Source organism: Tripterygium wilfordii, chromosome 20 (genome assembly GCF_013401445.1).
Source record: "Tripterygium wilfordii isolate XIE 37 chromosome 20, ASM1340144v1, whole genome shotgun sequence".
Lineage (NCBI taxonomy): Eukaryota > Viridiplantae > Streptophyta > Magnoliopsida > Celastrales > Celastraceae > Tripterygium > Tripterygium wilfordii.
The window spans coordinates 9347000-9374793 of NC_052251.1; the positions used below are offsets into that span (position 1 = coordinate 9347000).

General features: G+C 38.1%; 5 protein-coding genes across 5 annotated transcripts; 2 read left to right on the top strand and 3 right to left on the bottom strand.

Moving 5' to 3' along the window:
• Positions 1–701: 701 nt before the first annotated feature.
• Positions 702–2296, top strand: LOC119986522 (zinc finger protein 346-like). The gene is made up of 3 exons (XM_038831109.1): positions 702–760; positions 892–1038; positions 1746–2296. Exons 1-3 carry the CDS (start codon positions 737–739, stop codon positions 2160–2162), a joined length of 588 nt encoding a protein of 195 aa, XP_038687037.1. The 5' UTR covers positions 702–736; the 3' UTR covers positions 2163–2296.
• Positions 2297–2682: 386 nt separating this feature from the next.
• Positions 2683–3313, bottom strand: LOC119987546 (dCTP pyrophosphatase 1-like). Its single transcript, XM_038832481.1, has 2 exons — positions 3160–3313; positions 2683–3064 (listed from the first exon to the last, which is right to left on the bottom strand). The coding sequence occupies exons 1-2, from the start codon at positions 3292–3294 to the stop codon at positions 2846–2848; spliced, it is 354 nt and encodes a 117-aa protein (XP_038688409.1). The 5' UTR covers positions 3295–3313; the 3' UTR covers positions 2683–2845.
• Positions 3314–12685: 9372 nt separating this feature from the next.
• Positions 12686–16186, bottom strand: LOC119986759 (flavin-containing monooxygenase FMO GS-OX-like 9). Its single transcript, XM_038831437.1, has 7 exons — positions 15547–16186; positions 15228–15298; positions 14985–15143; positions 14770–14852; positions 14225–14360; positions 13926–14099; positions 12686–13106 (listed from the first exon to the last, which is right to left on the bottom strand). The coding sequence occupies exons 1-7, from the start codon at positions 16100–16102 to the stop codon at positions 12924–12926; spliced, it is 1362 nt and encodes a 453-aa protein (XP_038687365.1). The 5' UTR covers positions 16103–16186; the 3' UTR covers positions 12686–12923.
• Positions 16187–20926: 4740 nt separating this feature from the next.
• Positions 20927–23361, top strand: LOC119986701. The gene is made up of 2 exons (XM_038831363.1): positions 20927–21112; positions 22012–23361. Exon 2 carries the CDS (start codon positions 22090–22092, stop codon positions 22906–22908), a length of 819 nt encoding a protein of 272 aa, XP_038687291.1. The 5' UTR covers positions 20927–21112; positions 22012–22089; the 3' UTR covers positions 22909–23361.
• A 7-nt stretch (positions 23362–23368) lies between these two features.
• Positions 23369–27100, bottom strand: LOC119986700 (probable LRR receptor-like serine/threonine-protein kinase At1g74360). The gene is made up of 2 exons (XM_038831362.1): positions 26825–27100; positions 23369–26703 (listed from the first exon to the last, which is right to left on the bottom strand). Exons 1-2 carry the CDS (start codon positions 26892–26894, stop codon positions 23477–23479), a joined length of 3297 nt encoding a protein of 1098 aa, XP_038687290.1. The 5' UTR covers positions 26895–27100; the 3' UTR covers positions 23369–23476.
• Positions 27101–27794: the final 694 nt, after the last annotated feature.

Here is a 27794-nt window from a genome sequence, read left to right on the forward strand (position 1 = left end):
AAAATAATGATTAATTTCATACATCTAAATTTTCAATTGGATTTTCTTCGATATTCTCCATCCTTCAATCATAAAAAATTGACGATTTAAAAGGATTAGGAGTGGTCATTGTTTATTTTTAATAGGGTTTAAAATTGATCATTTAAAGTTGAATATTTTTGTTTTGAAGTGTCGGACACACCTGCATTGCGTGTCCCACAATAATTTTTAAATATTAAATAAAAAAGGAATTGCAAGACACGGTGACACGTGTCCGGCAAGTGTCGGACACTTGCATTGGCTATCAATGCAAGTGTCCGTGCTTCCCAGATCTTGTTTTTATAAACCTAAAAGTAAATTTCACTTATATATGTTATCTATTTTCTTTTGGTGGTTAGTTAGTCTTGACAAAATGCTTTTGGATGGTCAGTTTTAATGGTTGTGGATCAAAGCCTGTGAGAGCTTTTGGAAGAAACAAAGACTACTTTCTTTTTTGATTCTCTTCATTTTAACAATTTGATTTATTATATTAGGGTTTTTTGTCAATTCAAACCAAATTAGAGCTATAGTGGTAGCCCCTGACATGTTAAACAGAGGGTATGTTTCATATTTGAAATAAACAACTAATACAACAGTCTGAAGTGGCTATTGTTTGATTATGATTGAATGGATATTTTGATGAACCTGGTTATGAGAATCAATGTGAATATGTCATTCTTTGTTGTATGAGTGGATCCATGTTTTGGTGGATCCAGTAATGAGTAATCAGTGCGCATACCCAGTATAATCTTTCATCTTTATTTTGTTTACTCTGATCATTATCATTTCTAATAGCAACGTTTCATGTTAAACAAGGATCTGTTTTTCGGTCTGGGTATCTTAGAAATGCAACTAATAAGTGGAGTTGTGTAGGAATTTATTACCAAGGGAATGGCTGATGAAAGTAGAAAGTATATAATGTCCCCAGAGCTTGCTATTCAAAGAGAGCTGGCATATCGGAGAAAGGTTGCTGAGTTGCTACAAGATGCCAACTTTGGGAAAAACCTCATGCCGTTGCAGGTGAGCCTCTCAACTCTCTGATAAAGAGCTTCTACTAAGATTTTGAGAATGTGAAGATTTCCACTGAGTTTGATTAACTAGAATATGCAGTGAAAACCTCCCTGTAGCACAGAAAAATTGCAACATTTGTGATGACTAGTGGTTACTTATTGTCAATTAAACATGTCTATCTTTTGTGAAGAGGCTTGCTGATTCCATGCTAACTATGACTTGGCTCAAGAAAAAGAAGATTAGGAAAGTAGTTGACCTTGTGATGATCAATGCTTTAATTAATTGTCACCATAAGTTGTTTCTTCATTACTTTGTGGTACAGGCTAGTTGTTGGGGTTTGAATCCCTTCCCTATGGAGATACTTTTTACTTGAATTATTGGTGCCTCGGCCAGATGTGATGTAACAATCCATTCATGTGGAAAGGGTTAGGCCAGCTTTTGATTGACGTCCTGCAAGCTAATGATATTTGTTTTTGTTATTTCTTACATCTTCTATTGGATCAAAACTTCAAATGACTACATTAAATGCAATTAATCAATGACATGGAGTCCGACTGATGAAATGTTATGAAACTACTCATATAATTTATAAAACATTTTCTCCTAATTCCTGTTTCTTTGTTTTTGATTGTTTGTTGAAGTGAGAAGCTTATGCCACTCATGAAGTATATATTTAATCTTAAAAATATATGTGGGTTATATTATCTGTTTTATAGGAAGCATCATCAAGTTCACGACCATGTCCAACTCCAAGCACAAGTACAATGCGAAATTTAAGTGCAGGTCCTAGGTTTTCAGAACTGAAGCAACAAACTCAAAGAATTGGCATTGAGCAGGGGCAGCAATTCCGTGCCGAACAGGTGCTTCAAAACAAAGCAGGTAATTTATTTTGCAAGATTTGCCAGGTCTACTGCATGGATTCATATAACTATGAGCAGCATGTCAATGGTAAGAAACATGAAGCCAAACTTGGAGAGTTATTACTCAATAGTAAAGATGATGGTGAGGTTAACCCAGCAAACCAGCAACTATGGTGCGATGTCTGTCGAGTGCCCTGCATGAATTCCTACTCTTATGAGCAGCATGTGAATGGTAAGAAACATCAGAACAATCTACAAGCTTCAAGAATTTGATCGTAAAGCGAATGCTTATAACTGCCAGGTAGTAGTAGGCCAGTAGTTAGTACCATGAATTAGGTTGAATACATTGCACAAAAACTTATTGAGGCAGAGCTGGAAACTTACAATTCAGTATATGTTATTGTATTCTCTAATATGTGTCTTGAATTTGGCTTGTAGATAGTTTTGGTCACTAATTATAGTAAATGAAGACAACTATCTTTCTGTGAACAAAACTGACTACAATTTCTGAAGGTTCAATCATTTAGCTAGAGAGTATGCTTAAGCTCTCAAGGTTATGCAGCAAGATGAACTAGAAATTTTTTACCTCAGTCAATATGCTTAATTTTAGAGGGAACTCTAGGAGACCAACTCTACAAGACACTCAAATTAAAGAAGCTTAAAGAAACTTGTACTTTTAGTCCATTTTGCATATTAAACTGGATTATGACCAACCTAAAAGGTAATTATGTGTGAATATTAGTTATTTTGTTATTCGACCCAATAAGTAAACTTGTTGGATGGCGCGATGATGTGTATGCCGAAGTTCTCGGACGAGATTATCGCTTCATTCATAATCTGCTTGCATAAGCAATGTAGAAGAACAAGGTTGCTTACATGACCCTGAAACAGATATCTTATTTGACATATAAAGAAGGCAACAACATATTAAGGCTGCTACTCGGTTGGCTTGTAGATTAGTTAACTGGGTATTTTTTAGAGTTTTTGATTATCTTAGAGAGTGCAGCTTGTCCAAGATCCAACCCACAAACGTCCGCGAGACGAACAAGGTATAGCAGAACATCAGATAGCTCTTCCTCTAAATGCTCCTTATCTTCACAACTCCAGTTTGGTAAACCTTTTTCAACCTCTCCTTTCCACTGAAAAATCTCTGATAGCTCCCCTACCTCTCCCACCTGCATCCACAAACCCAATTCAACTTTTATGTTCTCAATTTATATAGAATTAGATTATATATACATACACAAAAACTTATATATATAGGACTTGCCAGTGCTAGAAGAAGATTCCTGGGACTGTGGTGTTGATCCCATCTTCTAACTTGAGCAAACTCAGCAAGTCGTTCCTTTAGTTCTTGAAGAGAAACATCTTTGCCTGTTCTTGAACAATTCTTAGGATTCTCCATTAATTGCACTCTCTTTTTCTTAAATTTGGTGTGAATGGTGCATATGCATCACAATGTCCTAATTTATAGACAAGCAAAAAAACACTATTCAACAACTGGTAAGTCGTTGGTTGAGATTGTGAACTTGATCGCGGTAACTCTTAGCACAAATAAGAGGTCGTGAGTTCAAGTCACATGGGTGTTTCCATAATTGCAATTTGCGAGATAAACCCTTGCTCAGTCCAATGTGTGCTAATGTCACCCTGCGTTATCTTATGTACTAGGCCTCGATCCAGGACTCAACAAGTCCATGGGGGTTGCGGGGTCGAAATTTACCAGTCAATTGTCCAGTGGACAGCTGAGTGGGTTCCATGTTTTTTAAAAAAAAAAACACTATTGGGGGGCAAGTGGAGGACATTGTTTGTTTGTTTTTTTTCTTCTGAAGAGTTGGGTTGGGTCAGGTGAAGTGTGGCCAGGGTGTCTCCACATTTACATTCATTGACTTGATATCACCTTATCACTGACTGCACCCACACCACAAGAATACAAGAAACCCCAGATGGGTGTGTAGGTTTTGAGGAGCAGCTGCTATGGATAGAAGCTAGGATTGTTGCTAATCCTAGGCCGGCAAAGCCTGGATTCTTCGAAAGTTTGTGAAAAACTAATTGGTGAATGTAGGACCATGAAAATGAAACATTTTAGTTTTCAATGTGTGAGGACAAAGAAACATCATGTATTGTCCTGTGAGTGCTTCGTGAGTCCCGGGATTGCGATCCTATTTCGACTATTGATATGTCTCCCCCAGGAAATACAAGAATATGAGTGCAAGTTTTGTATCATATATAGGGATAATGCAAGTTTTGTATTATATATAGGAATAAGTATCACAGAAACCCATAAATTTACGAAGATCAATATTATTTGCACCCCATTTTTTACTAAATACATCCCACTAATCCTTTGAAAACACGCTAGAGTGAGGTGCATTTAGTAAAAAATGGGTGCAAATAATGTTCATCTTTTACCAAAAAGGGTCAATTGATCCCTCGTGCTTTTTTCATGCCAAATCAACCCTTCGACTTCTAAAAATGATCCGTGTTTGCCCTTCCATCAATTTACTGTTAAAAATGGCTGATGTGGACTTAACTTTCTTACGTGTATGTTATTTGCTAAAAATTACAAATTACGCTTATTCTCTGATATGGAATTTTAAAAATTTAAAAAAAAAAAAAAAAATTCAAACCGTTCTTCTTCTTCAACACCCAGTCGTCGTCACCATGTCACCACCACCAACAAACCCATCCTTCTTCAATGTTTAGGGATTTGTGCAGGGATTTGTATCCAGGTCCGGTGAGTGTTACATTGGAATGGGAAAGGGAAGTCGTGGGCTCGACTGGACGCGAGCCGGCCATGTCCACATGACGCGATTTGGTATCCACGCAAGCCGGCCATGTCCACATATGGAGGGCCGAAGTTGCAGAGATCAATGGTGGAAGACCAAAAAGGTTTGTGCTTAATTGGTGCATGCTGTAGATGTCATACATCCCACATCGCCCAAGTGTGGTGAAGTGGAGTGCTTTATAAGATTGTGCAATCTTATCATGAGTAAGTCGGTTTTTTAGTGTATAATTAGGCCCATGACAATTGGTATCGAAGTCAAACCACACTTGGGCCTCGTTACGTGGGTCGGGTCGCGTAAAGGGCTAGCTGTTGACCCTGTACCCTGTTGAGGGTGCTAGCAGGGTGAAAGCCTCGGTAGAGTGCAGCCGACATGGGTGTCGGCTCGCGGAAGCATGGTGGTTTGTCATACATCCCACATCGCCCAAGTGTGGTGAAGTGGAGTGATTTATAAGATTGGGTAATCATATCACTAATAAGTCGGTTTTCTAGTGTATAGTTAGGCCCATAACAGTATATTACATTCATTATTATACAAAGTGTTCATATAAATCTATACGGATTAATTCAAGAATGAAATTGGGGATTCAAGTTAGAAAAATTGGGTCGAATCTCGTTGGGCTCTTTCCAGATGCGCTGCTTTGGGTCGTATTGGAGACTACCAACGTTGATAAATCGTTCGGTTGGATCATGACTTCCACTAGCTTGATCAATTTGATCATTGGAGTGAGGTCGTCGACGGAGTCTTTTGGATCTGATAGAAATTAGGGATTTTTGTATAAATGATTTTTGTTTTTTACACACGTGGAAATTGATTTAAAAATAAAAAATTACACCTTAACACTTAACAGTCACGTCAGCAACGTTTTAATAGAATAGTGACTCAAGAACTTGATTGACCCATCAATTAACGTTGAGGGGTTCATTTGACACGAAAAAAAAGATAGATGGCTGAATTGATCTTTTTTCATAACTTAGAGGGTTTCTGTAATACTTATCCCTTATATATACATCTGGTGCTTGGTGCACCATATATTGTAGTTGCATCATATATGGTTTTAAACAACCAAACATCTCTTTTTCGACACAAAAACCAAGACCATTTTGACACAATTTATATTGTCCAAAATGAAATTGTCCATTTTGAATCATTTTGAGACAATTTGGGGATATTTGTTTCTTATTTCCATTTATAACCCTGCTTTTTATATAGTCTGACATTAGTACCCATCTTCTTCCTCTTATTCTCTTCACTTCTCTTCTTAGTCTTCCCGATGGAATACGTAATAAGGAGAAAGCCCAGCCCAAATCTCAATCAAATTCAAGTCCATTAGTATGAGGCCCATTCAAGTCTATAATTAGTTTTATACTTTCATGTTTTCAAATGAGTTCCGTGTCTCAACGGATCTCTGTAAAAAGGCTTATGATCTGTCAGTAGTTGTCAGAGAGTAGCCGTTACTCTGTCAAAGAGTAGCCGTTACTCTCTTCTCATCCTTGTATAAATACTTGCATTTCTATCTGTGTAAATTAAGGAAAAAATAATATCAACAAAATCGTTTATGGTATCGGAGCAGTGTACACTCCAACGAGTTCACCTCCATGGCTACTTCTTCCTCTTCGTCTTCTTCTAACTCTGCTGTTATTATTTCTGTTCCAGAATACTCCACCTCTGTCACAGTACATGCCATCTCATCTATTCACTTGAAACTCACCTCCACCAATTTTCCTTCATGGAGATTACAGATCTTGTCTCTATTGCGTGCCTATAATCTGGTTGGATACATAGATGGCAAACATACCTGTCCTGCATCCCCTGTATCTACTTCCTCTCCAGAAGAAATCAAAGCTTACCATACCTGGAGCAGTCAAGATCAATTTATTTTATTGGCCCTTGTAGGTTCCATTGATGGCAGCATACTGCCTCTCATCGGCGATGTTAAGTCGAGTGCAGCTGTGTGGCAGAAAGCCCACCAACTCTATGCCAATACTTCGCGATCTCGCGTTCTTCAACTGAAATCTCAGTTGTCTCGCTGTCAAAAGGGTGAAAAATCCATCACTGACTATATGCAGGATGTGAAACGGCTAGCTGATGAACTGGCCTTGATTGATAAACCTATCTCTTCTGATGATTTAACCTTATATATTTTGGATGGACTCACCGAAGATTACTCTGGAATGGTGGGTTCTATCCGTACGCGAGAAACTCCTTTCTCCTTTGAAGAACTTCAAGATGTGCTTGTTGCACAAGAAGGCTACATGGTTCGCCTCCAACAAACTCAATCTCAGAACTTGGCTACTGCCAATTTTCATCAAAGGATCAATAATTCCAATTCAGGACGTAACAATCGTAACTGGCAGGGTAATCGTGGTAATCAGCCTTGGCGTGGTTCTCGTCCACCAACACACAGGGGTGGCCGTGGCCGTGGCCAGCACCGACTTACATGTCAACTTTGTGATATCCCAGGTCACTCTGCAAATCAGTGCAGAAAATTCAAAATTTATGCTCACCAACCATCAGCTTCCAACTATAATGCTCCTGCTGCAAATTATGCACAGTCCTCTATACCACCTCATGTTGTTCAACATCCACAATCATGGCTACTGGACTCTGGAGCCAGCCATCATATGACATCAACTTCTCAAAATCTATCCACTCACTCTGAATATGATGGAACTGATGAGGTTCAAATCGGGGATGGTACAGGTTTGCATATCTCACATATAGGCACCACAAAATTCCACACACACACACGACCTTTACATATTAAACATGTGTTATGTGTTCCTTCCATTCATAAGAATCTTATTTCTGTCCATGAATTAACTAAGCATAACAACATCTCTATTGAATTTTTTCCCTTCCATTGTTTACTTAAGGATCGCAGTACGGGACAGGTTATGGCGTCCGGTAGCTGCCGCAATGGACTCTATCATTTTAACCCTCAAGCTGGTACATGTTTTGCTGCTTCCGTTACTTCCGCGCCTCAAAGAACCTCAACTGATCACATAGGATGGCATCACCGATTAGGCCATCCCTCATCTAAAATGCTTTCTCTTGTTTTGAAAAGCAATAGTTTACCTATTATTGTGTCTCCCACTACTGCACCTACTTTATGTCGTTCTTGTTCAATAAATAAAATGCACAAGTTGCCTTTTGGAACTTCATCTATTATTAGTAATGCTCCACTACATGTGATTTATAGTGATGTATGGGGACCATCTCCCACAAAATCAATTGATGGATATTCTTACTATGTTATTTTCGTGGATCATTTCACTAGTTATACTTGGCTTTTTCCTTTGCGTGCTAAATCTGAAGTTTTCTCTGTCTTTGTTCAGTTTAAAAGTCTTGTTGAGAAGCAGTTTCAATGCTCAATTCGCTCTCTATATACAGACAATGGGGGAGAGTATGTTAAAATGAAGAGTTATCTTCTCCAAATGGGCATCAGCTGGTTCCAAACTCCTCCATATACCCCTCAACACACGGCTCTGGCTGAAAGAAAGCATAGGCACCTTGCTGAAACAGCAAGGACATTATTACATACAGCTCATCTACCTTTCAGTTTCTGGTCCTATGCATTCCAGACAGCAGCCTACTTGATAAATCGACTACCTCTAGTCAACACCTCTCCTGCCACACCTTTTCAACTTCTTTTTCACACCACTCCAAATTATCATAAACTCCGTGTATTTGGTTGTTGTTGTTTTCCATGGTTAAGACCATATACCCAACACAAGCTTGAACCTCGATCGAAACCTTGCATTCTTGTAGGTTACTCCACTTCTCAGAGTTCCTATAAATGTCTTGACCCCACTACTAACCGAGTCTATTTATCCAGACATGTATTATTTCATGAAAACGTGTTTCCTTACTCCACTATAGCCTCTCCATCATCCACCTTTTCTTGTGTCCCTACATCTAACACCCACCCTGCCCCTCAACTCATAGTCTTAGCTCCTCCACCTTCTCCTTCTTGCCAGACTCCTAGCGTCCCACTCCCTGAGCCTATCATTCTTGGTTCCGCAACTACCCCACAACCTACACCTACTACTTCCACACCAACTCCTTCAGTATCTCTCCCTAACCCTAGCATTTCCACTACTGCGAATACCACCAACTCTACATCACATCAACAACCAGCCCTACCCCCTATTGTTTCTGCCACTCCTCCCATCGCTTCTGACTCTGGCCCTCATCCCCTACGTATGACCACCAGATCCATGAACAAAATATTCAAGCCCAAAAATTTGAATCTTACCACCCTCCATCCTATGCCTGATTCCATTGAACCCAGGACTGTTCGTCAAGCGCTTAAGCAACCACATTGGTTCTCTGCCATGCAACACGAATACCAAGCTCTTCTTCAACATAATACCTGGTCATTAGTTCCTCCTCATCCCGACATCCAGCCTATTGGTTCAAAATGGATTTACAGAATCAAACAAAATCCTGATGGTACCATTGCTCGTTACAAAGCGAGATTGGTTGCTCAAGGCTTCGCTCAAAGACCGGGTTTGGACTACACAAACACCTTTAGTCCTGTCATCAAACCTGCCACAATCAGAACCGTGCTTACCATCGCTACCTCCCGTGGATGGTCCCTTCACCATCTTGACATTAATAATGCCTTTCTCAATGGGCATCTACAAGAAACTGTCTACATGAAGCAACCTCGCGGCTTTGAAGATCCCTTACATCCCAATCATGTGTGCAAGTTGCACAAGTCCATTTATGGGCTGAAACAGGCTCCTCGTGCCTGGTATTTGGCTCTGAGTTCATGTCTGACGGCAATGGGGTTTACTAACTCAAGAGCAGATCCTTCTCTATTCATAAAACATACTTCTCATCATACAATGTATATACTTGTCTATGTAGACGATCTTATACTTACTGCTTCTGATACAACTCTACTTTGCAGGGTCACTAAGGATCTCGCTGATAAATTCTCTCTTAAAGACCTTGGTGATCTTTCATACTTTCTTGGCGTGGAAGTCCTTCACACTCCAAATGGTCTTTTTCTCTCCCAACAAAAATATATCAGGGACTTGCTTGAACGTGCCGATATGACAGGAGCCAAGGCCGTCAACACTCCCTTACCTGTGCCCTTCCGGACAAAATCCACAGATGGAAAACCCTTATCTGATCCCACACTCTATCGACATCTTGTTGGCAGTCTACAATATCTAAATCTCACAAGGCCAGATATCTCATTCTCCGTCAATAGATTAGCTCAATATATGAGTCGACCCACTGATCTTCACTGGACTCTCCTCAAAAGACTTCTACGCTACATCAAAGGAACTTTCAACCTGGGCATCACCATCAAACCGTCATCCCCTCTTGCCTTACATGCCTACTCTGATTCCGATTGGGGCGGACATCCTGATGATCACTCTTCCACCACAGCCTACCTCGTTTTCCTCGGATCCTCTCTCATCTCATGGAAATCTCAAAAACAGAGAGCGATCGCGCGCTCCTCCACCGAAGCTGAGTACCGCTCCTTAGCTTCTACTGCTTGTGAAGTTATATGGCTTACACATCTTCTTAAGGAATTGCACTGTCCTATTCCAACTGTTCCCACACTTTACTGTGATAACCAAGGGGCAACCAGTCTTAGTCTGAATCCCGTTCTCCATTCCAGGATGAAGCATATCGTCGTCGATTTATCTTTTGTCCGCTCCCTCGTCAACAACGGCACCTTAAAAGTTCAGAAAATATCTACCATTGATCAACTGGCTGACCTATTGACAAAATCTCTACTTCGAACCCGGTTTACAAGTCTACGGTCCAAGATTGGTGTGTTAAGAGAACCCACCATCTTGAAGGAGGGTAATAAGGAGAAAGCCCAGCCCAAATCTCAATCAAATTCAAGTCCATTAGTATGAGGCCCATTCAAGTCTATAATTAGTTTTATACTTTCATGTTTTCAAACGAGTTCCGTGTCTCAACGGATCTCTGTAAAAAGGCTTATGATCTGTCAGTAGTTGTCAGAGAGTAGCCGTTACTCTGTCAAAGAGTAGCCGTTACTCTCTTCTCATCCTTGTATAAATACTTGCATTTCTATCTGTGTAAATTAAGGAAAAAATAATATCAACAAAATCGTTTAATACGTTGGTGCTAATCCAATTGTGAGCGACGTCCGACAACGGTAGCTTAGCATCCCCAGTTCGAACACGTTGATGCTAACCCAGTTGTGTGCGAAGTCCAACACTTAAACCAGTTGGTGCTAACCCAGTTTCGATTTGCAATTACCATTTTGATTTTTTTTGTTAATCGAATTGTTAGAATTATAAATTATTGATATTTTTATTATTATTAATTATAAAGTTAACTTTAATATTTTTATATTCACTATTGTTATAATAAATAAATTTGTCATATTCAATACACTCATTAAATAATAATACCCCTGCACATAATTTACACAACAATTTTAACACAATATATGCTACCAGTAAAAGTACAATCAAACAACTATTAACATTTCAATCACCATATTTGTTATCATTTATTATAACCATTTATTATCTATAATATATGCTACTGTTAAAATTGTCTACCAAACGCACCCATCATTGGCCCAGTTTGGTAAAGCTTTTTCAATGTAGCAGATATGCCAATAGAAATGATGGTAACAGAAATGCTCGACAATTTTAGTATCAGATATGCTGTTTGAATGATGTATAGTGTTTGGTTGAACTTTTGCTAGTAACATTTTTTCTGTGTAGCATATTGTGATAAATTAAGTACAGGGGTATTATGCATAATAGTTGTAATAGAAAAATATAGTTATATCCAAACATAAAAATTAATTTAATGAATTAAAATAAATTAAAGATACTTAATCAATTATAAATTAATTAAAGTTTTAATAACAGTTAATTTATTAACTAATTAATTTATTAAATGAGTAGTATTATAATAAAGGTGCAGTCTCGGTGATAATAGTGTAGGTGAGGGTATAATCAAAATAATGGGGACAAAATAGACTTTGTTTACTAAAATACTAGTGAAATGCTTTCATTTTGTAGCATTTTCAAAGTAGTATAAAATGCTAGAAAAATGGTCTCGAAGTATGTGTACAGAAAACCTTGTTTGGATGGTAAGTAGTAGTATAAATACTACTAGAAAACCTTTGTCAAACTGGCCCATTGTATTGCAAAAATAGTCGTACCCGCACCCGAGCCACTAGTTAGAGTGCTAAGAATGATGTATACCATCCTGATCATCAGGGTTCAAATCTCCATCACCCGTTTAAAAAAAATAGGGTTGTACCCGGTAAAACCCCCCGCTTTAGTTATATTTATATATATTCGTATTCTTCTTAAATGATTTTAATTGTATGAACATAGAACATAGATTAGTGGTTCTTAACATTAGACCTTGGTTGATCAAATGTATATGGCTTTTGAGAACGAATCAAATTAGATGGTTCTATTTCTTAATCATTCCGTAGGCTTTAATCTTTCCTCCTATGGAACCAAGATCGAAAAGATTGAGTAAAATTGGTCTTTTCACAAGTCACACAACCAACCACTTTTAAAAAATTCAGGAGTAGTAATCATTTTTTTTAAAAAAAAAATGAATGGATTTGTCGTATACATATGCGAGGATGGTAATTAAAAAAAGAAAGAAAATGAATTCTTTCTATTTTATCACTTAGGAGACGTGCAAGATGAAAGTCTCGCCCAAGGTTTAGTGTCAAAGGCACACGGTTACCTCCATAGGAAAAAGAAAACCATGGACCTTGGTTTGTTACTTCTACTCATTCACCCCACAAGTACGCATGCGGAATAATTACATTGTGACCTCGCATTAGGTTTTGACTCAACTTATCTTGTCATCAGGTGAGAAACTTTAGTATTCAGAGGCCTGACGGCTCGAGTTTAGGCCATATCAAATGTATAGAGGGTAAATTTGCATGGTATCGTTCGCGGTTACCATTACTGTGAATTTGACAATTGTGTATAAACTATAAAGCCGCTAACATGCCAAGAAAATCCAAGCCTCTTTGTCTCTAGCTTACATGTATACATATATAATTGTTTAAAATAAATTCATAATTATTTATAATAATAATAATAATAACAATAAAGGTAGCCAAATTATGAATAGGAAGCAGAGACATGCCTCTGTGTCTCTAGCTTACATATATATATATATACACGCACATGTATGGTATGGATGCATATATATATGTATGTAGTTGGAATTGATGAGAATAGGTAGGGTAGGCAGCCCTTTTAATTAATTACATGATTGGTTGAGTAAAATGTGGGCTTTGAAGAGCTTCTTGAAGCAATTGTTGATCATCATATGAATCGCGATAGCTCTCCAAGTTGGCATCTGCATTCACCAGGGCTGATATGCATAGTTCTTTCCTCCATTCCTCCAAGTGTGGGAATCCTATATGGTCTGCGTACATATCACAATACTGTATGTGTATATATATATATACCATCCACCCAAAACAAAAAAAAGAAGAAAGATCACATCAGTTTCGAATAAATTTCATGTAATACGTATGTAGCGTTAAATATAGAGGTGTCAAACGGGCCGGATGCCCGTCAACTAGAAATGATCAGGCCCGTTTGGGGCGCACCTAGCTCTTCATGGGCTGGGCTGGGCTGGGATTTCAAGCCCACAAGACCCGGCCCGTTGCGGGCTGACCTATCTGGGCCGTTCCAATTTTAAAAAATATTTTAATTGTTAAATAAGGGAATAGATATCACAAAAGATGTTGCGGTTTAATAGTTAGGTACATGTGTTTCACACACTGAGGTTTCAAACTTTCACGACAAAAATTCAATTTCTTTTAAAAAAGAAATTTGAACTGTTAGCCCGGCCCTTGGACCCTAAGCGTGCTGGGCCATGGGATTTGAGATTCGTGGGCCGATTCGCCCACGAAACCTCCGAGCCTAACTGCAAGTCGTCCCGAGAAGGGCCGATTCACTCTACACCTCTAGTTAAATACTAATTCGTGAAATTAAATAATCTCTTTGGTTATAGTTACCTCGAAATTTACGATATCATGAGTATTGTGTTTGGGAACATTGAAATCAGGTCAGACCCGTCAGCCCGGCCCTTGGACCCTAAGCATGTCGGGCCATGGGATTTGAGATTCGAGATTCACAACTTGACTCTCTCACGAAACCTCCGAATCTAACTATGGGTCGTTTGGGGCAGGTTGGTTCACTTTACACCTCTAGTTAAATACTATATTCATGAAAATAATTTCTTTGGCTATAGTTACCTCGAAATCTGCAATATCGTGAGTATTGTGCTTGGGAACATGAGAATCATCCCTAGATTGGTAAAATTGCTTGATGGATTGCATCATTTCCTCCCATGATGGCAATGTTGTCTTCCCAGACAGCAGTTGAGCAATCCATTTTGCTTGTGATTCAAAGAAAGGGAACCCTATGATCTGTAATATCACACAAGCAATCTCAAAATGTTACATTATTTCATATATATATATATATATATATATATATTGAGTATAAGTACAGTATAATTATATGTCCGATTATATTATATTGTATTATGAACCTTTTTGGGTATGCCAACAAAAGATAGAGAGGGAGCTAGTGATGGAGGGAAGGTGTGTTCATACAAAGGTCCCACTCTGTCATCATCAATAACGACTATTCCTTTGGTGTCAAGGAATGGGAAGCCATACGAATACCTACACATAATAACTAAATCAATTATTACAAAATAAAAAATAATAATAATAATAAAGTAAATGATCATTTATTAATTTGTCGGGGTCGAGTATAATTGCTCCCCTGACAACCCGAGTTTAGACCTTTATCGGATGTTTAAATGACAAATTTGTATGATGTCGTTCTCCGTTAAATTTTTTTTATAATTATTGCATTCACATTCCCTAGTGCTGCTGACTTGCACAGTTGTTTCATTTTAACCTAATGAGAAGATAAAATGCTACCAATCCATGCATTTCTCAACGAGTCTCTAGCACTCACTCTCACATGTTTAGAGAAAACTAGCATTTGATCTAATCTCCGATACAAATAAGAATGAAAAATCTTAATTAATTGTTTAAACTATTTGCTCTGATAATAGTACTTTACCCTGTGCAATACAATATTGTGTCTGCAATAACCCATGATCCATCAACGAAAACAACCCGTCCATCTTCTCGGAGAGACTCTACCTGCATATGGTAAACAAAGGTAAGCAACTCCTGTGTATAAGACGTACTCCCGCACTGAATGAGGTCAGGGTCGGGACATAATATGTGGAGAGACTGTACAAATTAAGAAGTTGATAGAGCATAAACAAGTACCTGAGGATGAAGATGCAAGTTGTCATGTTTGGAAATGACTTTAGATAAACCTTGAGAGATGCCAAGGGATTTGGCACTAAGATGTACTTCCTTTGCCACTTCCACAAGCTCCATGGATATATCTTGTCCACTTAGTGAATTCCCAATTATCACAACTACCTAGTAAACATATATACAAATCGTCAACACTTCACACATCTTTTGTTTATTTTGTATAAATCCTATATCAATTTAATTAATTACCTCTTTGCGAAATGGCTCTGGAACCCTGTAAATATGACTGTGCATTTGCTTCCTCTTCCATGAATCCATTCCTTGTAGCATCACAAGCATATTGCATCGTTAATAAAACAAATTAGTTTACAAAATGGAAAGAGAAAGAATTTGTATCATTACAGGTTCAAACCACGGAAACAATCTCTCATTGATCAATGCAGGAATAAGATCAGCGTACATCTATTTTGATCGATGTACACATATATACCAAAAAATTCGATTAATGAAAGATGTAAAGTCATTAGAAAAATCAAAAAATATGCATGTCGGATGAAAATTGCTATACCTCTAATTGTGGGCAATCTGGGTTGAGAATAATGACCAGAGGCCACAACCACAGCATCAAACACCTCTTCCACCACCTCACTATCATCCTTCAACTTACTTCTAACAACCCATTTGAAATCTCCACAAGAATCCCTAGAATCCACCATACCCACATACTCAACCCTAGTGTTAAACCTAATCAACTCCCTCAACCCAAACCAATCACAAAAATCCCTAAGGTAAAACCACAACTCCTTGTGGCCTGGAAACCTCCTCATATCCCTACCTTTCTTGACCAAAAATGGGAAATCAGTGAATCCCATTATCTCCCTTGGCGATGTTAGCCTCAAAGAGGCATAAATACTACTATGCACCTTTAGAAACTTGTTATTCCCCAATGGGTCCTCCCCTTCCACACTAGGCTCATATAACCATTGTCCACCCACATCATGGTTTTGCTCCATAACCACCACCACATGACCTTCCTTCCTCAGCTCCCTTGCCGCTACTAGTCCCGACGGTCCGGCTCCGATCACGCACACCTTCTTCTTCAATTCGCTCCGCTCTAATACCATCGTGGAGTCGATCGATCGATCAACCTAACTTGCAAGAGATTTGAACTTGCAAGCTTTTTGTGGTGAGGGATTGTTATATCAGGATGATATGTTTGTCGGTGTGTGAAATGTATGTGCACATATATATATATATATATATTTATTTATTTATTTATTGAAGGTAGCAAACGTAGAAGGTAAAAAAGAAAAGAAAAGAAATCTTACTTTAAATAACATCCTAACAGAGGAAGGAAATGATGATGATGAAGTAGAGATATGGTATGCTAGATAGGAGACAGACGTGGTAAATTCAAATTATGGGCTTTTTGTTTTTTGGAATAAAAGTGAATTTCAAAATTGTCAATTTATTTTTCTTTACGTTGAAGTTAGGAGGGGCTGAGCTGTCTCTCTGATCTCTCTGCATGTGCATGGAGATGAATCAATTGGGGGAGTCAGTGGATCTCCATTAGTCCATTTATTGAAAAAAAAAAAAAATATATATATATATATATATATGTTTTCATTAATTGTTCTTACAATTTCAGTTACTTTTGTTGGAGAATTGAATTTTCTATAACCACCCACTCTCGATTTTTGAATTTTCTGCAACAAACCGTCTACAAATATCCTGTAAAACTGCAGATTTATGTTCTTACTTCCTTTGGACTGTGTCTATTAAAAATAAAATAAAAAATTCACGGATTCGTTTCAGTAGATAGATTTCTTTATTACACTCGAACCATTAATTGAAGTGGTAAGAATAGTATTCGAACCACTAATTGAAGTGGTAAGAATGGTATGTATTACATTGTGATCAGAGTTTGAATCTCCTTCTCCCTTTTAAAAAAAAAAGATAGATTTGTCTATTAAGAAAATGCATGAGCCGTCATCATTGGTTCTTAATCTCAGAAAATGCATAACGTGTGTGTGAGATACTAGGGCTTACTTATGTACCATTCGATTGGATTATGCCAATCTGATGCGGGATATAGTCTTGACACTTTTCAGCATTTGTGGGTTGGGTTATGCAAGACCCAACAAGTCGACAGGTAGAGGTCACATCCAAATGGACCGAGACTTTACTCCAATACCATATTGAAAAAATCCAAGCCTAAATACGTGCGTCCAGGATATTGTTTGCTTTGGGTCACGACATCACGGGTCTGCACAAATTTGTTCTTCATGTGCCTTTTGTCTTTGATTCTTAGGTAAAAAAATGTGTTACATGTATGAGAGGTACTAGAACTTTACTTTTATATATATATATATATATCAGTCGGTTGGGTTATGCGAATCCAATCTGGAATATACTAGTCTTGACCCACATGGGGATGGGGCTGACCCGACAACTGAGGAGTTCGATTTTTATTGAAATTTAAAGTGGGTGGGTCAGCTGAGAATTGAATTGACCATCAAAAGACTGGACCCTTTTGTAATTGACAAGTCTTGAGACTCAAAAAAGATTTGGACCTTCAACCCCCAAATGTTCAATCCTTTTCTTTCTAGGGTTCATGAAAATAATCATGTATATTAGTTATTTGTCCAAAAGAAGAGGAAATGATGGTGTTGGGGTTTCTCAAACTTTAATTTAAGGACCCCCACAATAGAATGCTCCTTCTTCAAGCCAAGGAAACATGATCATTCCATTTTTCAGTCTTTGACCATAAGATTTGCACCCCATTTCTAGGTCTATTTAAATTACTTTTTGAAGAACAAAAATAAATTATTCTTTTGGCTTTGTGTAAGAAATGTGTTTTTGTTTTTTGTGTGTGATCTAAGAATGGAAAGTACAACCTAATTTATTTATTTATTTATTTATTTATAGTGGTAGTACAAGAATGATAAGTCTACGTGTATCTATATGTATATATATCTTATAATTATAACACATAAATAATTGTTTTCAATGGATGGAAAACGTGCACGACAAATGATATTGATTGTGGTTGTTCACAACTACCTACTATTATCTATCATAAACTTGCTATAAAAGTTGTACTACAAACAATTGCATAGGGACCAACGTAGTTTTTGTAAAGATTACTAGACAAGTAGATGTGATTTTCCTAGAAAACATCCAGAAAAACAATAGAAAATTAAAAAAAAAAAAAAAACACTTTTTCTTTTACTTTTTTTTTCCCAGTAATGCATCATGGCTGATGGCTTTTCTCGAAAAAGGAAAATCATTATTAACAACTTAATATATCAAAGATCACATTACTAAATATTCTATTAAGATAATGACTTCAAGAGATTACTCTAATCCATTATTAAATAAAGTTATGCCTTAGAAATCAACTCGTAACCTAACTAATTAACAGAGAGACTTCCATCTTTAGACGTAGTGGGTTTGATATCTACAAAATCTCGTACATGGAATTATCATGTACTTACTTAGCACGAGTGATTTATAGTTTATTGCGCATGCTTAGAGGTAGATACGCTTTGTATTTGATGGGGTTGCGCCCCAATGGAATCTTATAAAACACATTACATTTATTGAATAAAATGCATGGAAAATGTAATAGACCTCCAATAAAAAAAATGTACAAGGTTCCATAAGAAATGTACCAGGCCAACCAAAATAAAAATATACCAACCCCCATAATAAAATGTATCAGGCTCTTGCAACCTCTCTTTTTCTGTCTCTCCCTCTCCCTCTCCCTCTCCCTCTCCCTCTTAGCTCTTTGTCTTTCTCTATCTGGGGTTTTGATACCTATCAATATTTTGATCCTAATTCTCGCCTATTTAACGAGCTTTTATAAATAACAATTGTGATAATAAATATGTAATGTTTTATTGTTTGAAATAATTATTGGTGATTAGTTTCGTGTCATATAAATAATTACAGCGCTTCATTGGACCCCCGCTACTTAATTATGTCCCGATGAATTCGAATCTTGGATCAGCCACTGGTGCATTGACGAAATCCAATGGTACAATTATCGGGGTGTAACCTAGAGGTTACAGGTTCAATTTTCAAAAAATCATCTCTCCACATATTATGTGATGGTAAGGTCTGAATATATCTTGTCTCTCTTTAGCTCCGCCCATTGTAAGAACCTTGTACACGAGAATTGTTTACTTTTAATCAACCCCAAACAAGAGGCTGCATATTTGTATGTCATACAAAAGGGGTTAATTACTAATAACGACACAATTGCAAAGACATATCCAATAAGGACAACAAAAAATTATCAATAACGACTCAATTCATTAAATTACCTATATACCTCTTTTCATTTAATAAAATTGCAGACGCCCATATTTTCTCTACACACATGAAATCATCAATTTTGACTTTTTTCTTTTATTAAATGAAACTTTAAAAATGATTATCTCTCAAAATACATGACAGAATTTGGAAAAATTATATATTATAAATTTACGTGAAAAACTCTTTCAAACAAAATTCATTGTCGATATATTCTGAGATGATAAATCTCTCATATAAATTAAGTGCTGATAAATTTATCTACAATACATATCATTTATCTATAGTGCAGATACATTTCAATATATAATAACCAGAACAAAACCAGAACAAATAATACAACTAACACATATAAATTTAGTGTAGATAAAGTTCTATATATACTTACCATAACAAAACTACAATAGATAATGCAGATAAGTTTCAATATATAATAATCATAATAAAATCACAATAGATAATGCAGATAAACTAACGTAGATAAATTTCAATATATACTAATCATAACAAACCCACAACATATAATACATATAAATTTAGTGAAAAATTGTGTCTATACGATTCACAGTTTCAAAGTGCAAATTTTGAGCCGCGATTTAACCTTAAAAATGTTCGAATCTCCAAAAATATATTAAAAATAATTCTGTGAGTCTTAGAATATTCTTTCGAACGCCTCAAAAATCATCTCAATCGAAACTTAATGAGTTATGATTGTCTGAACATACTGATGTCGAACATACTAACGTCATAAATATAACTCCGGTGTGCAAACTTTGAGTCTCGATTTGACCTTTAAAATGTTCGAATCTCCAAAAATGTATCGAACACAATTCTTTGGGTTTTCAAGTCTTCTTTCGAATGCCATAAAATCATTTTATTTGAAACTCAAATGAGTGAGTTATGGTTGTTCGATCACACTAACGCCATAAAATATACTTGATTGTTGAAATTTAGAAGCAAAACAAGGGTCGATGGTACTTTGGTAAAAAAAGATACTTTAAATAATTTATTTTTAATGAAATAAATCTTATCTACTTATAGATTTTATGGGTTGGAAAAAAATTAGAGTGGATCTATTGGAATAAAATTTTGTTTTGATGAATGTATTACTAATTAACCCTACAAAAATGTAACTAACCTTTTAAAATGTTTCAAAATTACAGTTGGGAAAGACTCTCATACGTATCACCTTTATTACACAAAAAGTCAAGTCAAACACATATCTCAATACAGTCACATCAGTAAAACACAAATTTCTATAGATTATCCCTTCCCACCTAACATGGAGGCCAACAACATTCCATGTCTTTTGTCCCCAACAAAACTACACCAAAACACAAAATCTCAATACAACCACATCAGCAAAACACGTTTCCCAATACAATCACATCAACAAAACACATCTTCCAATACAGTCATATCAATAAAACACAAAATTCAATACATTTTTGTTGGCCCAATAAAATTTTACCACTGTGATTGCTCTAATACTCTGTATTGTCACTATTTCCCATCTCCATCAGTGGGCCTATTTTGTGATCCAAAATATCCTTAAGCACAAGCGAAGTAGCTGCAGGCCTAAAGTCACATCTATCGGATAAGGCCGAGGTGATTGTGGCGCGGGCCCATTGCGTGTCGGTTGTCGATGCGCACCGTTCAAGTCTTTTCTGTGGGCGAAAACCGGTTCCACAATGGATTGCTGATGCGATGACACCGATCTCTCTCTTTCAGCACCTCCATCAAACTGAACAAAGACGCTCCCTTTCGCTTCGTTCATACCACAAGCCGCGCACAGAGGGACAAAAGGTTCTCTTCCGGTGAGTCCCTTTCAATCTGGGGCGTTTTCTGTGCTGATGATTTCTGTTCCATCCTTTGTTCTTTATTCGGATCTTTCCGATTTCTTGGAATCAATTTTTCCTTTCAATATATCGACAGAAAACAAAATTGATAAATTTCACGTCTTTGGATGCTCAATTTTTCATTGATTCTTTTAAAATTTAGTTCCTTTTTGCTGTTTGTGTAGTTGGGTAGAAAACCCAGTATTTTTGTAGCCCGGGATGACCTAGAACGTCTAGTGAATTGATTTGAATCTACCTGACTTTTAGGGTTCCATAAACATATTATGTTTGTATATATTGCAGTTTATTGGGTTGGATCGCAGATGGAGACTAATTACATTAAAAGAGACCCAATTGATTAGTCTCATTGGATAGAGATAAGAATTATTATATCTAATAAGGATATGGATTAGTTTGTATTAGACTACTAAATAGAGAGTAAGAGATACAACTATAAATAACACAATAAAATAAGCAATCCCTTAGCTACACTCCGTGAGATTAGAGAGAACTGTTCTTGTTCAATCTTTGGTAAGTGTTTGATTTCATACGTGTGTTTGCTTGCCACCCTTTTCCTCACGGTATAGTCCCCTTATGAGATTATGCTGGGTAAACTGGATGATGTTGTACAGTCTCCTTGTTTCTGATGATGAAATCCATCTTTCTTGTGTGGGATGCTGCTTATACTTGAGTTCCATTTTAATTTTCTTTGTTAATCTGAAAAGTTATGTGATGACTGAAGTGTATACTGTTTGCTGCGATTGTTTTCGTCTAAATCTATGCAGCAGCTTACAACACATAATGTTAGTAGAAAATTTTATTACTGGTTCTTGATTGTTGGGTAAACCATGGCCTGAATGCACTTATTTGTTTTTTAGGTTTAACTTCCACAAATGATAGCTGTTGAGATTTACGATTAGGGAGGGTGTGAGCATTCCCATTTGGTCCACTCTTTTATGCGCATCATGTGGACTTTTGCTGCTAGAGCAACCCGTAAAACAATCGGCATCAAGAATGGCCCTGTAAGGTCAAATCAAAGTTCTTCAGACTGCTCTGATGATGACTTTTCTGTAAACAACAGCAGAGAGGAGGGATTGGAATGCCCAATATGTTGGGAATCATTCAATATTATGGAGAATGTGCCTTATGTGTTATGGTGTGGCCACACTATGTGTAAGAATTGCATCCTGGGGCTGCAGCGTGCTTTGGTCAGACTCCCAACACTGCCAATCCAGATTCCATTCTTTATTTGTTGTCCCTGGTGTAATCTATTATCTCTCAGGCTGGTTTACAAGGGGAATCTCAGGTTTCCGAGCAAAAACTTCTTTCTCCTATGGATGTTGGAGAGCATGAATGGGAATAGGTCGAAGTCATGCCACTCCTGCCACGAGGATAAGCAGTCGGTTTCTTCTCCCAGCAGAAATTTAACCAAAGAAAATAAATCTAGCCCCCGGAACAATAGGAGGGATCCATGCACTCATCAAGTACATCAGACTGAGTCCCGCCAAAATGTAGTCCTCCGCATCATTAGCTTCTTTAATATTTCAAGTCTTTGCTTATCATTCCGTAACTCCTTGATTTTCTTTGTTCACTTGACGGCCAAGTTCCCACTGATGCTCGTATTCCTTCTTATCGTCTTGTATGCAATACCTGCAAGTGCTGTCGTCTTGGCTCTATACATTATCATCACACTTATCTTCGCCATCCCATCTTTTCTGGTGCTGTACTTTGCTGTCCCCAGTTTGGACTGGTTGGTAAGAGAAATGGTCACTTGAGTGAGCTCCCAATAGTTTGCCTTCCTAATATTATAAAGCTTGTAGCATGACCCTCCTCTCCACGGTAATCCTCTGGTGGTACAATTCGACAACGTTGAGCTTATTGGTTCCTAAATCATGGGTTTGAAGTGACACTTACAAACATTCTACTGCTTGCTTAGTCTTGGAGTATAGAAAATGAGATGTTTGTGGATGCTGGAATGTCCTGGAAATGCCCTACCAGTGTTGTCTTGGTTCAGAATGTACATGACCAGAGCTTCTGCAGGAATAGCTGATGTAGCTAGGGTGAAGTATATATAATTGTGATATTTTGTATTTTGCGTAATCATTTCTTGCTAATTGTCGGATTTGAGGCTTATAAAACCCCTTGATGCGTGTAATAATTCGTTAGTTGCTAGTTGTGAGAGTTGCTTTTGTTTATTGAGAAATCGCGAGAAGAGTGTTGTTTGCGAAGTGATCGTTTTCATCCTTGTTATCGTATTTTTATTTCAATTTTGAATGTGGAGGAGTTGGTGCAAACAGATAGAATATGAACATTTTCTCTTCTTCCAGTCTGGGATACAGACTTTTACTCGTTTCTTGAGAGAGAGTTCCCTCTGGAACTAGTCGTTATCTTGATCAGCATAGCTAGAACCTCCTTCATGTTTGGTCTGGCCTGTGGTGCCTCTGCAGTGCACCTTACTCCAATCCTCAGCAGCTCACACATCTCCTCTGCACCTTCAGCCAATCCCGAACCCAAAACGACCACAGGAATCATTGTTCTTTGCCCGTGTCCGTATCCCATCACTCTTCTACCCCATTCCACCAGACACTCCTCTGCCCCATCCACTGCTCGTCTTCCCGTCGCCAGTTCCATCACCAATACTCCGTAGCTGTACACGTCACCTTTCGTCGTAGCCTTCCATGTTTGTCCATATTCTGGTGCTACATATCCAACTGTACCAGCCACCATTGTACTCACATGGCTATTTCCAGCTCCAACAACTCTGGCCAGGCCGAAATCTGTTACTCTTGCCTTTCCGTCCTCATCGAGTAACACATTGTTCGCCTTCACGTCGCGGTGCACAATTGCAGGATAGCACTCATGATGAAGAAATACAAGTGCTTTTGCAACGTCGATTACTATATCGATACGCCTTTTCCATGTTAGCCTTAATCTGTCTGGTACAAGATCCTCCAAGCTCCCACCTTCCATGTACTCATACACTAATATTTTCTCTGAACCATCAAGACACCACCCATATAGAGTTACAAGATTTGGGTGTGGCCAGCCAAAGCCTTTTCCACTAAGGACTTCCATTTCTGCTCGGAATTCCTTTTCGCCCTCTGTTCCTTCCCTCTGTAGTTTCTTCACTGCCACTTCTCTGCCATCAGGCAGTACTCCACGGTAGACTGTGCCGGATCCTCCCCTGCCTATCACTCTGCTGTGGGAGAAATTACCAGTAGCCTTCAAAATGTCTGCATGAGTGAATGCAGTTTTGTCCAGACGGATGACCTTCACCGCATCTGACAACCATGGCGACGACCCTGAAGAACTGGCTGCAAACGCTTGTGAGTACTTAGCTTCCTCTAATAGATATCCTGCTGTTTCTGCGGGGCTTTTCACATACATGAAGCCTATGATTGCCAGAACTCCAAATGTTAAGAAAATAAAAGTTAATGTCAATGACACCAAAAATGACGTCCACATCGTATGCTTTCCATCTCTTCCACCGGATTTTGTCTTTCCGGTTGTGTTGTTGGTGGAATTCCTGATAAATTCAGGGAGGACCAAGAATGGATCACCAAGGTAGGATTCCTTTTCAAAAGTAGCTAATTGACCAGTTGTTGGGATTACACCAGAAATCAATGGATTGTATGAGACGTTGAACTTGCTTAGATCAGTCAGGTTGTTCAAGCTCGCAGGGAATGCGCCGGAGAAGTTGTTGTAAGACAAATCAAGATTCAGTAAGCACTTTAGAGTTCCTAGTTCAGTCGGAATTTCGCCGGAAAACTTGTTTTGGGTTACATTAAATACCACAAGTCTCACCTGTGCAATCTCTGGAGGAATCTCCCCATACATTTCATTGAAACCCAAGTGCAGCATACTAAAGTTTTTCAGGTTACCTAGTTCTACCGGGACCTTTCCGGACAATCTATTCCCACTTAAAAGAAGATAACCAGAGATTTCAAATGTCCGGACAGATGACTCTGGAGCACACACTGGGAAAATACCAGTACCTTTGAGCAACTGATCCCAAAGGCTCCTGCACTTCTTAGTTGTGAGTATGGTGTACACAAAACTGAATGGAGGGTAGTCTGCCGGAATCCACCTTGTCATTTCTAAACAATCACTGCCACCTAAAATCATTTTGTCATCTTGTCTGTTGGACATGAATGTTGCCGTGGCGTTTCTTCCGATATTCATCAGTTCAGGAGGGATAGTTCCTGACAGCTTATTATTTGAAAGGTTTAGCCATAGCAGACTGCTGCAGTTTCCCAGTTCTCGCGGAATATTGCCTGTGAGTAAGTTGTCCGCGAGCATCAACCAGAGAAGAGAGTCCAGTTTTCCAAGTGAGGATGGAATGAATCCACTTAGTCTATTGAAGGACAGATCGAGAGCTTGGAGGTTCTGCAAGTTTCCGAATTCGGAAGGAATGGTAGCATTGAATTGATTGTAAGCAAGAATCAAGAACTTCAAACTCAACATTTGAGAGAATTCAACAGGTAATGAACCTGAGAAATTGTTATAGCTGAGGTCTAATCGAGAAACATTCGGCAGCTTAAGAATACCTGAAGAGTCTATTCCACCGGTGTATGAATTCCCATTAAGCACAAGAAACTTCACATTGGTGAATCTACCTATAATGTCCTGTATATCTCCTCCATATGTGTTGTTGCTCAAATCCAAGAATGTTAACTTGGTCAAGTTAAGAAGCGACTCGGGTAAATCTCTTGAGAAATTGTTGCTTCCCAAGAACAAAGCTTCAAGACTAGTAACAGAACCAAGCTGAGATGGAATTTGTCCGGTGAACTTGTTTCGAGACAGATTCAATATCACCAGGTTACGACAATTGGATATCGACCCTGGCACGCTACCAACGAAGCTATTCTCCGATAAGTCCAGAACTTCAAGATTGCAAGTATCAACAGAAAAAAACAAGTCTGAGATCTCTCCCCCAAGCTGATGATTTTCTGCAACTGAAAGCTCCTTCAGCCTTGCAAATCCATTCCACAAGCCCCCACTTAAGCTGTTGGAGCTAATATCAAGATACTGCAAATTCAAGCACCCATCAAATGTACCATTACTGATACTCCCATTCAGATTGTTGTTCGAAATGTTGGCGACGATCAATCTGCTGCAAATCGCTGGAAAGCTCAACCCGATATCGCCTCCAATCCTATTGACAGACAAATCAAGAACCTCCAAACTATACAACCCAGTCAAGTTGAGTTCCCCTTCAAGAATATTATGTGACAAATTGAGGTAAACAAGGTTGTGGCATGTAGTGAAGTCATCTGGTATAGAACCATAGAGAGTGTTCTTCGAGAGATCGAGGTGGGAGAGCTGTGTCAAGGCGGAGAAGTTGCTGAAAATCTTCCCGGAGATGTTATTGTCAGTAAGGTCAAGACCAGTGACTCTTGTTCCATCAAGTGAGCAAAATACTCCATCCCAGTTGCAGGGATTGGAGCCAAACTTGTTCCATTGTGAGTATCTTCCTCTGTTCACCTGGTTTCCTTGTTCAAGGAATGTTTTCAGATTCATCAGGACATCTCTGTCCGTGTCCAGAGAATCTCCTGCAACTACTGCTGTTCCTGTAAATATCAAAAAAAGATAACATTTTTTTTAACAGAATCTAACTGACACAATAATCATCCTCGAAAAAAGCTAACAATTATTACAAACAAAAATCTGGGTTGTTGTTGGAACTAGTACCTGTGATAATCAAGAGCAGGACCATGATCAAACAAACTCTCCATGAATCGGTTTCGTCCTCTGTCATCATCAACTCTGCACAATCCTCCTCTTCTTCTTGTTCTTTCTTTTGGGTGATTTAGAGTTGTGAAAGCTTCACAGAATTGAATGAATTCATTTTTTTTTTTGAGGACTCGGAGTGTCAAATGTGTCAAGATGTGATAACGATGAACGTAATTGACTGTCTTTGTTGAAGAATGAGGCCTGCAGGTAGACCAAACCAAACTTGGAAGAAACTATTGTATTATATCTATATATATATATATATATATATAGTTAATAAACTGAATTGAAAGGGTCTGTTTGTCCAGTTATAGTGTTCAAGATTAATTTGTAGTTAATGGTCTGGTGGGAAAAAAGATTGAGGCTTTGAAGCAAAGGGTGAGTGAGCCGCACATCTTGACCGGTTTGGTGTATATCGGCTCGGTTTGACTATAAAATCAAAAGAAATGATGCCATTTTGTGTGAAATGTTTGAATAAACTATAGTGTTGTAGAAAAAAAAAAGAAAAAGAGAGTAGATTTTCATTGCCTTGATTGGCACGGATAAAAGAATTTTGGTCATATGCAAATCCATGTTCAATTCAAGTGATTGAATTAGATTCGGGTGGGTGCTTTGAGTTTTGGGTTGTTTAACGATGTATTAATCTAAGTTGTCGGTGTGATCCAATGACTTAGATCTATAGCCTGTAATGCCTGTGCACACCTGAGCAACTTTGTATATATATATACATGAGAATTCACAATTACTATTTTTTTGAGTGTAATGATACCGAAATCATCCTCTACTAAGATATTGACACGTAGCATAAAAATACTGAGATAACACATCAACCAGAACGCACCTTGTTCACCGACCAAAGTAGAGCCGATGATTCTAACCCAGGAGAATGTACCCGACGAGCCTACATAAGGAGCGAGGATCAAACAAC

Bases quoted from the DNA above. Each gene is read 5' to 3' on its own strand.
- LOC119986700 (XM_038831362.1), bottom strand. From the start codon at position 26,894: ATGATGACAGAGGACGAAACCGATTCATGGAGAGTTTGTTTGATCATG. The intron at 26,704-26,824 runs GTACTAGTTCCA...TGATATTTACAG, and splicing joins CCTGCTCTTGATTATCACAG to GAACAGCAGTAGTTGCAGGA.
- LOC119986522 (XM_038831109.1), top strand. From the start codon at position 737: ATGAGTAATCAGTGCGCATACCCA. The intron at 761-891 runs GTATAATCTTTC...GGAGTTGTGTAG, and splicing joins GTAATCAGTGCGCATACCCA to GAATTTATTACCAAGGGAAT. The intron at 1,039-1,745 runs GTGAGCCTCTCA...TCTGTTTTATAG, and splicing joins AAAACCTCATGCCGTTGCAG to GAAGCATCATCAAGTTCACG.
- LOC119986701 (XM_038831363.1), top strand. From the start codon at position 22,090: ATGCGCATCATGTGGACTTTTGCTGCTAGAGCAACCCGTAAAACAATC.
- LOC119987546 (XM_038832481.1), bottom strand. From the start codon at position 3,294: ATGGAGAATCCTAAGAATTGTTCAAGAACAGGCAAAGATGTTTCTCTT. The intron at 3,065-3,159 runs GCAAGTCCTATA...TTGTGGATGCAG, and splicing joins GGAATCTTCTTCTAGCACTG to GTGGGAGAGGTAGGGGAGCT.
- LOC119986759 (XM_038831437.1), bottom strand. From the start codon at position 16,102: ATGGTATTAGAGCGGAGCGAATTGAAGAAGAAGGTGTGCGTGATCGGA. The intron at 14,853-14,984 runs GTACTTGTTTAT...TACCATATGCAG, and splicing joins ACTTGCATCTTCATCCTCAG to GTAGAGTCTCTCCGAGAAGA. The intron at 14,100-14,224 runs GTTCATAATACA...GTGATATTACAG, and splicing joins TTGTTGGCATACCCAAAAAG to ATCATAGGGTTCCCTTTCTT.